A 12,053-nucleotide genomic window follows, 5' to 3' on the forward strand; every position below is an offset into this window, starting at 1 on the left:
CCTGGGATAAAGGATGAAGACCTTCTGTGTGGGTTTGAATGATGGGAACTAAGGCTGAGTGAGGAGTCAGGCAGCTCACAAAAGGAAAGGGCTGTGGGGGCCTGGGTCCTTTAGCCTAAAGAACAGGTCTGAAGGAGACAGAGCAAAGGCCCAGTCCTGTTTGGGACAGAGGCCACTATAAATGGGTGGACACCCTTTTCCAGGATGCAGCTGTTCTTAACGGGGTCAGGACATGAGGTTGGAGAGAGATGGAGTCACCGTGCAGACTCAGGAGGGCAGAGCAGGGGCGCTGAATGGGAGAGTCAGGATACACAGCGATCAAGACTCAGCCAAGGGTGTGGAAGGATCCACCCTAGAGTCACTGGGTCTAGCCCTCATCGGGGAAGGCTGGGAAGGAAAAGCTGCCCTTTCTCACCTTCCCATGTGGACCTCCAAAGGCCTCGGGTGGATTCCACTGCGTGGTTGGCACAGTGTGTGGAAGAGTAACAGGAGTCAAGGACCCGTTAGCAAATACAGGAAGAAGTCCTATCTTCAGCTTTGCAGATACGACTGTGAGCTCAGGGAAGAGTTCCTGTCCTCGGGCAGCTCTGTTCTCTCCCAGGTACTCAACGCCCTTTCCTCTCATCTCTGACCTCCTGTTGGGCTCTGCCCAGACCCTCGCCTGGCCCCAGAATGCACAATTCTTGAGTGTTTCCTAGGATATCTCCTCTGCTGGTCTCGGAGTTCCTGACCCCGTATTAGTGCCTCAGTTCTCTATGGGAGCAGCTCAGGGTACCTGCAGTGGGCCCTGAGACAGGGCGGGATGCGTGAGGTGGGCCGAGTCCCGGATAGACAAAGGAGGAGAGAAGCAGCAGACTGTCTCAAGGTAGGAGCCTTGGGTCAGGGAAGGGACGCTGCCATTTGTATGATTGCTTTCTCAAGTGTTTGGTTTTGTGTTTGTGGAGAGAGAGGAAAAGGGGAAAGGGGAAAAGGAAGCGGTAGGGGGAGAGGCTGTTCCTAACATCAGCTCTGAAGGTACAGTTACTCTTATTTCACAAATGAGGCAACCAGGCCTTCAAGAAGGGAAGTGGTAGGACACAAACGGCCTGTGTTACTCCTCAGGGAGTAGCCATAGGTCGGGGGCCTTGGCTAAGTCCTGTATCACCAGCCTCCACCCTAAGCAGGAGGTTAATGCCTGGGTCACGATCCCTCCCCACGGCCCCTCTACTGGTCAGGGAGTCTGGGCAGGCCCTGACAGGTGGTTTCCCACCCAGAGCCCTTTATATGCACATAGAGGTGCCCCCCTTTTTTTGGTGCCCCCTTGTTCTCTTCTGGTCCTTCCTGCCAGAACAGCTCTTCTTTCAAGCTTGACTCCAGGTTTTCCTTTCTCTCCAGGCTCCTCACAGGATAGAGCTGACTCTTAAGCACTGGGCCTCCCCTTTCCCCCCAGTCAGTACCCTGCGATGCTTGCAAAGTGAGGCAGCCTACACACAAGTCCAGGAAGCCCCTGTCCTCCCAGTCACCCAGCCTCTGCCTCCTTTCTCTCCTCTTCCTGCCCCTCCCATGGTGGGCCCAAGGCCTTGCCCCAGTCAGGTAAGGTTGTTACAAATGCCTCTGGCCCTCCTCCTGAGGAAGCAGGAAGAGCTCTGATACAGCTTGCTCCACACCCAAATCCTGCATGATTGGGTATAGAAGAACAGAGGGCAGGGGCTGGGCAGGCGGGCCTAGAAAGCCATGTCACCAGTCCACCCTTGGGAAGAGGAGGGTTCCTATGTCTGGCCACCCAGGCCAAGGACCAGCTGTGGAGGAACTACCTGACCTGACTGGTAGTCTAGGAGAGGCGTCAACCCTGGACCCATTGCCAAGAAGTCTACACTGCAGACTTTATTTGGTCCTGCCTAAGAACCTACTCTGGGCAGGGTCAGGGTGGGGTAGGTACAAAGGTGAGTAAGGTGCACCTTCTCCCCAAGGGAGCTTACATCGAGACATTTACAGAATTACAGAGGTAGCTAATACTCACTGACCCCTTAGTGCAGGGCAAGGCACTGACCTAAGACTTTCAAAGGTGTTGAAAACAAAGCAAACATGCTATCCATTTGGCTTCCGAGGATGCGACACAAAGAAATCAAGGCATCTGCCTGAGGTCACACAGTAAGTAAACTCCAAGCATGGATCTACACTCCCATAGTTCTTCACTTAGCAATCATCATACACATGGACCCCAGTGTCATCTGGCATGGCCAGCACATACACCACCTTCATCCCTACCCTGCGTATGTGTCAGGAGGTCATTAGGTTCTGCCAACTCATTAGACACCAAGTGTACTTTGGCATAGGCCGGTTGTGACAGCTCTTTGCCGCCTGCCACTGGGGCCTCTGTTCCTGCAGGTTTCTGTTGACATCCTACAGAGTCTTCCAGCTCCTCCGACACTCCCACTGGAGCCCCTTAAATCATCTTGCACAGAGCAAAGGCTCAGTTGTGCTTGCAGTTCGGGAGACTTGGGGACGATGTATTCCTTTCTCCATGTCTCTGAAAGTCAAGGGGTCCTCAGTCTGTGTCACAGAAGTTCCCGAGAGTTTAACAACTCCGGATGGACAGAACCACCCTACAGGTCCCAGTGTAAGTGATGTGGGTGGAGTCAGGGAGTGGGAGAGGGAGAGGGAGAGGAAATATGAGGTGAATCCTGGTTCTCTGTTCAAGGAGAGCCCTCTAAACTGCACAGATCTGAAAGGTCACACGCGAAGGTCTGGGGTCTTCCCGGAGGCTGTCCCAGATATTGCAGCAATGGTCAGAGAAGAGCAGCCCTCACTAGCCAGTTTCTCCTCACCGATTTTTTTTTTTTTTATTCCTGGACCCCCAGCCCGTGGACCATTGCTGTGCACATCTAGGGCTGGTCTCACTAAAGCTCTGGAAACATAATCTAGAAATTCCTATAGGCATACCCAGAGGTTTATCTCCTGAATGACTGATTGTAAATCCAGCCACATTTACAGTGTTAGCTGTCACAGTGACTTAGGGCTGGAGGCTCTAGGTGGCCGTCCGTAAAATGCCTCTGGTCTTGAATGGAGACCATTGAACTTTAGTTTTGTTTCCAGCCACCAACGCTACCACTGATATTTTCTCCTTCTGATAATTTGCAAAAGGAAGAGAGAATCAACTCCCAAGTCCTTCATTAAGACAGGCTTAATGGTGATACACGGACTACACTTAAGAATGGTGCCAGGGTTGGCGTGGTGATAGGGCAAATGCGGGCAGTCTTCAAGTTGGGCCGGGGATGAGTGGGGCACATGAGAGCTTTCTACCCTTGTGTGAGCGAGGTCCCCAGAGAATCTGATCAGTCAGGGTGTGCGTGGGTGGGGACGAAGGGCAGAGAAATACTGTTCTCTGGCAGTTGTGCTGGGTTGTGAAGTGCGTTGATCATTAGCTTACTCAAGTTGATTCGCTCCAGGTGGCACAGCATGTGAGAGACAGGGCGGGAAGGGACGAGGGAACCCCTGAGCATCCAAGTCTTCACCTCGGGGCGGTCCCGCGGGGGTTCCAGCAGGGGGCGCCCTGAGCTCCGGGCCGAGTGTCCGGGCGCGCCTCCAGCCGGCGCCTGGGACGGGGCTGGCCGCTCCGCCCCCTCGGCTCCTCGGCGGCTCTGCGGGCGGACGCCGGGCGCAGGGAGCAGAGCAGAGGGGAGCGCCGCGCACCCCGTCGCGCCCCGGTGCACGTCCAGCCCTCCGCACATGCAGCGCAGCCTCTCGCCGTGAGTAGCGCCCGGGCCGCGGGATTCGACGGCAGCAGTGGCTGGGGTGGCCGGGCTTTGCCTGTCTAGGATATAGCCGTTCTGTGGTTTGTGCGCTGGGACGGCACCCGGAGGCCAGTCTGCAGGCTGCTACCTCGGGGTGCCTCCTAAGCTTGACACTCTGGTCCCAGAGACGGGGTGGGGAGTGACGGACAGAGGCCTGACATCTGGGCAGGAGAATGGAAACAACCATGCATCAAGTTTGGCCCCCTCAAAAGGGGGCCAGTCCCCAGTAGGAGAGAGACAAGCCCAGCCACTGTGGGCTCACACCTCCTCCTCCCCGCCTCGGCCCGGGAGGTTGCTTCCTGTGAAATGAACCTCCAGTGTGGCCTAACAGCTGCGGGCAGGTGGAGGGACACTCCCTGGTTCCCTGTCATCTAAAGGCAGCTGGGGGCAGCTCTTTTGGTTTCTGACACTAGTTCCCAACTAACTGTCTTGGCATCCTAGGGGGATTTTGTTGACTAAAAGCGGCTGGTACCTTGACTGCTTCAGAGTTGCGTTCAAAGCCCTCCTTGTTTTCTCTCCACCTGCCCACTGTTAAGTTTTTGGCATCTGAAGTCATGGTATTGATAGACCAGTAGCTGTCTTCGGAGGCTTGACTGAAGTGTCAGGAATGGATGGGTATCTGTTGCCCTGGGACAACAAACTACCTGCTGGAGGGAATAAACCAGCCAACCCTGACAGCTTCTCTAGAGCCTTCTATTCTGTTAGACGTGGGGGGCAAACAATCCAGCTGCCCAAAGAAGCTGAACCTTTTATCAAAAGACTGAGTTTTTCTCATGTCAACTCAGGGAGGTGGCTGACCTTCTGAGCCCCAACATTCTTATCAGGGATCGTCCAAAGGGGTTCTGTGATGCTAGAGTCTCCTCCCTTCTGCTGGCACTGCTGGCAGTTTCCCCAGACCTGAGTCTGAGGATTCTTCGTGTGTGTGTGTGTGTGTGTGTGTGTGTGTGTGTGTGTGTGCATGAGCACGCATGTGTTCCAAACCACTGCCTATCCCTGCCAAACCTGGGCACCTTCTCCTTGGAACTGTTCTCTCAGAAGCCACTGGCTTTCCAGTCCTGAGCCATCCGTGGAGGAGTTGTGTGGGTATCAAGAGAAGCCCTGGGAAGTTTGATGGCCTAGCTGTGCCATGGTGGAGAGGTCCCTTTCCCTCTCTGGACCTCAAATTTCTCCTTTTGTCAAACACATGACTTAGACCGGATCCCAGTGGGTTCAGACTTTTGTTTCGATGTTAAGTTTTTACCCCAAACCCTGATCCACAGCAAGGATGCCGTGGGATGGGAGTGCTCTGTATCACTTCCTCAGCCTGCTGACTTCTGAGGAAGAGCGTAAACTGGAAAGGTAACTGGGAGGTCCCTTTCTGTGGGGTCCCAGGAAGTCTATGTTACCTCCTAGAGTGTTGCTTGGCATTAAGGCCATGGGTAGGAAGGAGAATTCCCAGGGCCACCTTGGGAGAAATGTGGGCGTCCAGATGCACGTCATCTTTGCAAGGTAGCCCAGTCTCGGGTCAAAAGACATAGTCATGTGCCTTGTTTCTGGTATGTGGTTTTCAGCTTCTCAAAGTCGGTGGTTATAATTCTACCTTCGAGTTGCTGCACTTGACTCTGAGAATTTTTCAATTTAAATGAGAATTGATCTTGTGGAGGTGTGATGTGATGGAAGGGCGATGAGCTGCCACAGGTGTTTGATACCGTATGGAGTATCTGAGCTGTAGCCATGAGCAAGAAGGCTGGGCCCTAACTGGAAATTACCATCTTATATTACCTTATAGTACCTGCTTATATTAGCTACTCCCTAGAGAACAGAGGTGAGAATATTACACCCTTTGCCTTAGTGAGGCTCCAAAAGCATTTCACATATGTCATCTTACTTATAAGAAAGATCTTTGTTAAGGTGTTGGAGAGATGACCCAGTGGTTAAGAGCACTGACTGCTCTTCCAGAGGACCTGGGTTCAGTGTTCAGCACCAACATGGTGGCTCATGATCATCTGTAACTTCAGTTCAGAGGATCTGATGCCCTCTTCTGGCCTCTTTGGGCACCACAGACATGTGGTGCATAGACACACATCCAGGCAAAACAACCATTCACCTACAGAGAAATAATCCTACAAAAATAGTCTAAAAAAATAAAGTAGATATTAGTTTACTCCATGCCTCTCACTCAAGGACCTCATATATCCAAGGCTGGCCTTGCACTCGTTATGTAGACGAGGATGACTTTGAACTTCTGGTTCCCCTGCCTCTACCTCTGGAGTGCTGAGATTATAGCTATGAGCCACCATGCCTGGTTTATGGAGTGCTGAGGATCGAAGCCAAGGCTGCTTTGTGTCTGTTAGGCAAGCACTCTACAGACTGAGCTGTATCCCCAACACTTTTATTTTTCCATTTCGTTTTCTTCTTGGAAATAGGGTCTTACCCTATAGCCCACACTGGCCTGAAACTCAAGGCACATCTTGAGTGCTGGGATTACAGGTGTGTGCCAACCATCCCCAGTGCGTTTGGCACTGGGGATGGAAACTAGGGCTTTCTATAAAAGTAACTGATAACTGAGATATCTCCTCCACCCTGTGGATAAGTCTTCTCCAAATTGAACCAAACAGCGTAAGATCTTTTTGTGGGACCTGGTTTCTTTTGCTCTTCGTGCTTCATGCTCCACCCTATTGTATAGTGACTCCTTGTTGGGGATTTGAACTTCGGACCTTCGGAAGAGCAGTCGGGTGCTCTTACCCACTGAGCCATCTCACCAGCCCACATGGACCATTCTTGCTGCATGTGTTCCTCCCAGTGCGTTCACAGAGATGGTTCCACAGTATTTAGAGTGATGTTTCGAGGTGTGCACGGCCTGGCAGTGTCTAGGTGTTCTGGTTGCTCTACACACTCACCCCGCAGTACGGTTACTAGGGCTGTTTTCCATGGATGTTAGTTTGAAGCCCAGAAAAACTATCTTGTGTTCAGTTAAGGGCAATGTGGTCGTAAGTAACAGAACTGGGATTTGAATCCAAGCCTGTGCGGCTGGATCTCTCTCTTTCTTCAAAATTTATTTTTATTTTCTGTGTATGAGTGTTTTCCCTGTATGTATGTCTGCCACATTTGTGCCCAGTGCTTGTGGAAGCCAGAAGAGGGTGCCAGTTCCCCTGAAATGGCAATTTCAGATGGTTGTGAACCATCATGTGGATGCTGGGAATCGAACCCAGGTCCTTTGCAAGAGCAGTCAGCGTCCTTAACCACAGAGCTGTCTCTCCAGCCTCGTCTTTCTTTTTGAGTCAGGCACAGATTATGAACCAGAATGAGAAAATTCTAACCTAATCCTAGTAAGAGACTTTTTCTAGAATTTGAAGAGGGGAAGAACAGGGTCGTGGAGCTTCACAGAGAAAGTGGCACTGGGGCGCCTAGACCCTAAGAGCATGGGGCAGCTGTCCACTGGGCTTCCCATGGAAAGAGCCCTCCCAGAGGCGAGACATGGCGGGATGAACCAAGTGAACAGGAATGGTCCGCTGTGACTGTAGTGTATGATATGTGGAATATCATACTCTATGACTGTAATGTATGATATGTGGAATGGAGAGTTGATCTGTCACGGAGTCCTCATGCCCTCCACGCTACCCCTGGCCACGTCTGGGGGAAACTGGGGGGTTTCTCTGAATTCAGCTCAGCCCCGATTGGCAAGTGGAGCTGGCCTATCACCAAAGGGAAGCTCATAGCTCTCCTGGGACCATGCTTTGTGTTCCTGCCAACAAAATTGGGGGTGGGGTGGGGTGGGTCTTTCTGCTTTTCTCTATCTATGGGGATTGGTGCCCTTCCCTGAGAGTCGATGAATGGTTTGTTTGGAATGAGTGTCGGTTTCAGGAGGCTGGCGGGGGATATTGAAAGTGAAGACAGGTTCAGCTTCTGATCCTGGTTGAGTCAACCTTGCTAAGGGGATGCCGAAACCTGTTCCTGAGAAGGGAATGTGAATGTCTCCATGGCCATGGGAAGCAGAGACACAGTGGCCTGGGCTATGACAGTAAAACCATCCTCCTCCTTACTTGTACAGTACCTTACATCTCCCCCTGCTCCAGTGGCTCCCATGCTGGTGTGTGAAGTAGATGCTAGGGATGAAAGGGGTGTCTCTATTTACAGACGAGGATGAGAAAGAGTGCCAGCCTGCTATGGGTTAAAGGGATAATCCACACCAACCTAGTCCTGTGTCTAGGCTTGCTCATTTTAGTATCTGTGCACACTCCGGCCCTCCCTGAGTACACAGTGGGCATGAAGAAGGAGGATCCATGAAGGGTCATGGGTGCCCACAGGCAGGTGACCCTGAAAGTGAGATCCAGGAGCCAGGCCAGCTCTGTCTAAGGGTCTCAAAGGTCTGTGTGCTTGGGCAGAAGAATTGAAGGAGGAGACATTTTGGTAATGGGGCTCTTGTTTGTGAGAAGGAGAAATGTATACATCCATTGACATCTGCAAGAGCCCCAGTCTCTTGATGTTGGTGAGACCTATCTTATGTGACAGTCCCTCTAAACCTAGAGAGGAGAGTTTTTCAGGGTCACGGACTGAGTGTGGTTGGCATTTGATTGACAGGCAGAAGAGAGGCTGCCCATGCTAGCCAAAATAGGCGAAGGAGACCTTTGCTAAGGATCTTTGAGTGACCCATCCATCGGCAGCTGGTCTTATCTCTATAGTGGGCCCTGCCTGCAGGGTGCTGTCCTTTGGGAAGGAGATCACAGGGGGAGTTACAAGCCCCAGGGTGAGGATCCCCTGTGGCACAGACTGCCCCGTGTCTTCTGCTGAGTTGCCCCGCGCAGGCAGATGAAGAAACAGGGTTCCTTTGCCAAGGGATGAGGTCACCGAGCTAGATGTGGGTAGCGCTGGAACCAGCACCCGAGGCTCCTGACTCCTGGTGCTGTTTTAATTTGTCATTCCATCCCCACCCATATTCCCTAGGAGGTGATGAGTGAACATTACCAATCCGTTCAGACTCGCCATCGGGTGGCATTGCCCCCAAGGAAGCTGAGGTCATGATAACCCCTTGTCTTTCCTCAGCTCCTAATCACTCACAAAACAGTTTGATGGACTTGAATTTGATTTTTTTACAGTATTGGCCCCATTTTACAGATGGGAAAGCACACACACAATGTCTGGTAACTTAAATGGTTTACCCAAACAAAACTGGGCTTCCCATGTTGGGCAAATAGTCTACCCCTGAGTTGTATCACCATATATTGGCTGTAGGGATATTATTTTATGTGTAGAGGTGTTTTGCTTGCATGGGTGTCTGCATATCACAGGTGCACAGTGCTAGGTGAGGCCAGAAGAGGGCATCAGATCCCCTGGAACTGGAGTTATATGTGATTGTGGCCCACTATGTGGGTGCTGGGAATGGAACCTGAGTCCTCTGGAAGAACAACAAGTGCTCATAACCACTGAGCCTTCTCCCCAGCCCAGCTCTTGATTTTTTGAGGCAGGGTTTCACTGTTTTGTCCAGACTGGCCTTGAATCCTTGATTCCCCCCATGCCTCTCAGTTATGGGGTCATAGATTCCCAGCTGCAGACAGACACCTCTTGTCCAAGGAAAGCTGAATTTAGTAAGAATAAATAGCTGAAGTTCCTGTGGTTCTGTTTCTCCGTGAACTTCTTCAGACAGATCTGAACAAGCAGGAAGGGCTCTTTTTCTATTTCAGAAATAGGACACAGGTGTGGTGGTGGTACATGCTTATGATGTCAGCACTGGAGATGCTGAGGCAGGAGAATTACTACAAATTTGAGGCCAGCCAATGAATTGTAGACCAACAGAGGCTCATAGCAAGACCCCGTGTCCAAAAATAAAATAAAATAAAAATAAAATAGTAGCTTTGGAGAGATGGCTTAGTTATTAAGTGCTCTCTCCCTTCCAGAAGACCTGTGTTGAGTTCCCAGAACACATATGAAGTGGTTCACAACTGGCTGTAACTCCAGCTCATGGGCATCTGACATCCTCTTCTGGCCTGCACTTGTGTGCTCATACCCATAAACCAAAACATACATATAAATATTAATAAAATAAAACTTAAGAGAGGAATAAAACCTATATGTCTTAGAGTTACTATTGTTGTGATAAAACACCATGACCAAAGAAACTTGGGAAGGAAAGGGTTTAGCCAGCTTACACTTCCACATCTGTTCATCACTGAAGGAAGTTAAGACAAGAACTCAAACAGGGCAGGATCCTGAAGACAGCAGCTGATGCAGAGGCTATGGAGGGGAGCTACTTATTGGCTTGCTCACCATGGCTTGCTCCGCCTGCTTTCTTTTTTTTTTTTTTTTTAAAGATTTATTTATTTATTATATGTAAGACACTGTAGCTGTCTTCAGACACTCCAGAAGAGGGCGCCAGATCTCGTTACGGATGGTTGCGAGCCACCATGTGGTTGCTGGGATTTGAACTCTGGACCTTTGGAAGAGCAGTCGGGTGCTCTTACCCACTGAGCCATCTCACCAGCCCCTGCTTTCTTGTAGAACCCAGGATCACCAGCCCAGGGATGCCACCACCTGCAATGGGCTGGACCCTCCACCATCAATCACGAACTAGAAAAATGCCTTAAAGCCAGATCTTATGGAGGCATTTTCTCAATTGAGGTTCACTCTTATGAAGGCATTTTCTCAATTGAGGTTCCCTCTTTTCAGATGTCTTGTGCTCGTGTAAAGTTGAAAACTAGCCAGGACATTATACATCAGTGGTTCTCAACCTTCCCAATGCTACCACCCTTTAATATAGTTCCTCATGTTATGGTGACTCCATAAAATTATTTCATTGTTCCTTTATAACTGTAATTTTGCTACTGTTATGAATCATAATGTAAATGTGTAGTATGCAGTATATCTGATATGTGACACCCCCCGCCAAAGGGGTCAGGACCCACAGGTGAGAACCCCTGGCATGCGGCATCAGCACGGACCCATTCCTATGGAATCAAGCTGTGGGCAACTTAAACCGTTTTGCCCTTTGCAGTTGGTTGCGTTCCAAACTCAGACTCTTAGGCTTGTGCTTGGCCATCCTAAGCTTCGGTTTCTTTCCATTTCAGGATTGTATGGTCCAGGCCTCGATGAGGAGCCCAAATATGGAGACGTTCAAACAGCAGAAGGTGGAGGACTTTTATGACATCGGAGAGGAGCTGGGCAGGTAAGAGGTTTCGTGAGAGGAGGAGGGGTGTGCACGGACAGACACACTCTTCTCTGGGTCGGTTGCTGTTGTAAAGCTGGGCTTGTCACAGGGCTGTCGGGAGGCTTGCAAAACAGGCCCGAGGTTTATTCATCCTCATGGGTGACTCTGCAGATCATGTGTCTCATGACAGTAGAGGTGTGCAGCTTGAGGCTGTGATTTCTATATACTCTAACTGCCCACTCAGGGGAGTCTTCATGTATCCATCACTCTCCCCCCACCCCCACCCCAAAGCCCCTCTCCAGGCTGGCTGGACATCTGACCCATCGGTTCTGTTCTCCGTGCCCCATTGGGATTCCCCATGGTTTCCCAGGATTTTCTTTTGAAAGCTGGAGTCTGAATGGGAGGTGAAGTAATCCTCCCGAAAAGGGATTTGTATTGAGTAACAGCCACACCAGCCTCGTCAGGAAGTTTCTGGGATCTGAGTTGTGTTTGCTCAGCCCAGAGTAGGGCTGTACTAACCCTCCCGTCATCTCAAAGTCACTACTTTGTACAGGGAGAGACTAGGTTTTCTGAAGCTTCCCTCTGGACTTCCATTTTTAAGAATGGCTGTTTTCTTTAGATGGTATTTTTGCGGTTACAAAACACCAGTTCTGAAGTTCTGAACTCAAAAGCATGTGGGGGATGGAAGTGACTTTCACTCTGGTCTTACGGGTGGGAGACGGCAGGGTAGGGCTTAAGGGAGTTTCTCAAAGTTGCTGAGGGCAGCAAGCCACAAAGCCAAGGTTCCAACCTGTCCGGTTGGTCCCTGCACACCTGTCCTGCGTTCTCGTGTGAGCAAGGTTCTTGCATGCGCACATATGTTTCTCAGGGCAACACCATCTTAGACCTTCGCACTCAGAACAGAGCAAAACCACGGGCTGTTTAGGGTGCCTATTGGACTGGACAGGTAAAGCAGGAAGCTTCTTGCCTTCTTTAGAACTGTTGACTGTTGAATTAGCACTAATTCTTATATCCCTTGTTTTAAAGGCAAACAAAGTAGGGCCAGAGAGCCTTATTCCAAGATGAGAGGCAACAGGGGCATGGGTTAGGGAGTAACCCCTCCCCAGGCTGGTTGGGTGGGGAGCGAATATCTGCAGACTTCAAGGCTCCTCAGCCTTCTG

General features: G+C 50.7%; 1 protein-coding gene across 1 annotated transcript in view; it reads left to right on the top strand.

Moving 5' to 3' along the window:
• The first annotated feature begins 3,624 nt into the window (after positions 1-3,624).
• The window catches only part of Dapk2 (death associated protein kinase 2), a 113,002-nt gene continuing 104,573 nt past the window's right edge, over positions 3,625-12,053 (top strand). The window contains exons 1-2 of the mRNA XM_021172263.1: positions 3,625-3,728; positions 10,814-10,911. Of these exons, the coding sequence (XP_021027922.1) occupies positions 10,820-10,911 (92 nt within the window). The 5' untranslated portion in view covers positions 3,625-3,728; positions 10,814-10,819. The remainder of the gene's footprint in view (positions 3,729-10,813; positions 10,912-12,053) is intronic.

This window comes from Mus caroli, chromosome 9, assembly GCF_900094665.2.
Source record: "Mus caroli chromosome 9, CAROLI_EIJ_v1.1, whole genome shotgun sequence".
Classification (NCBI taxonomy): domain Eukaryota; kingdom Metazoa; phylum Chordata; class Mammalia; order Rodentia; family Muridae; genus Mus; species Mus caroli.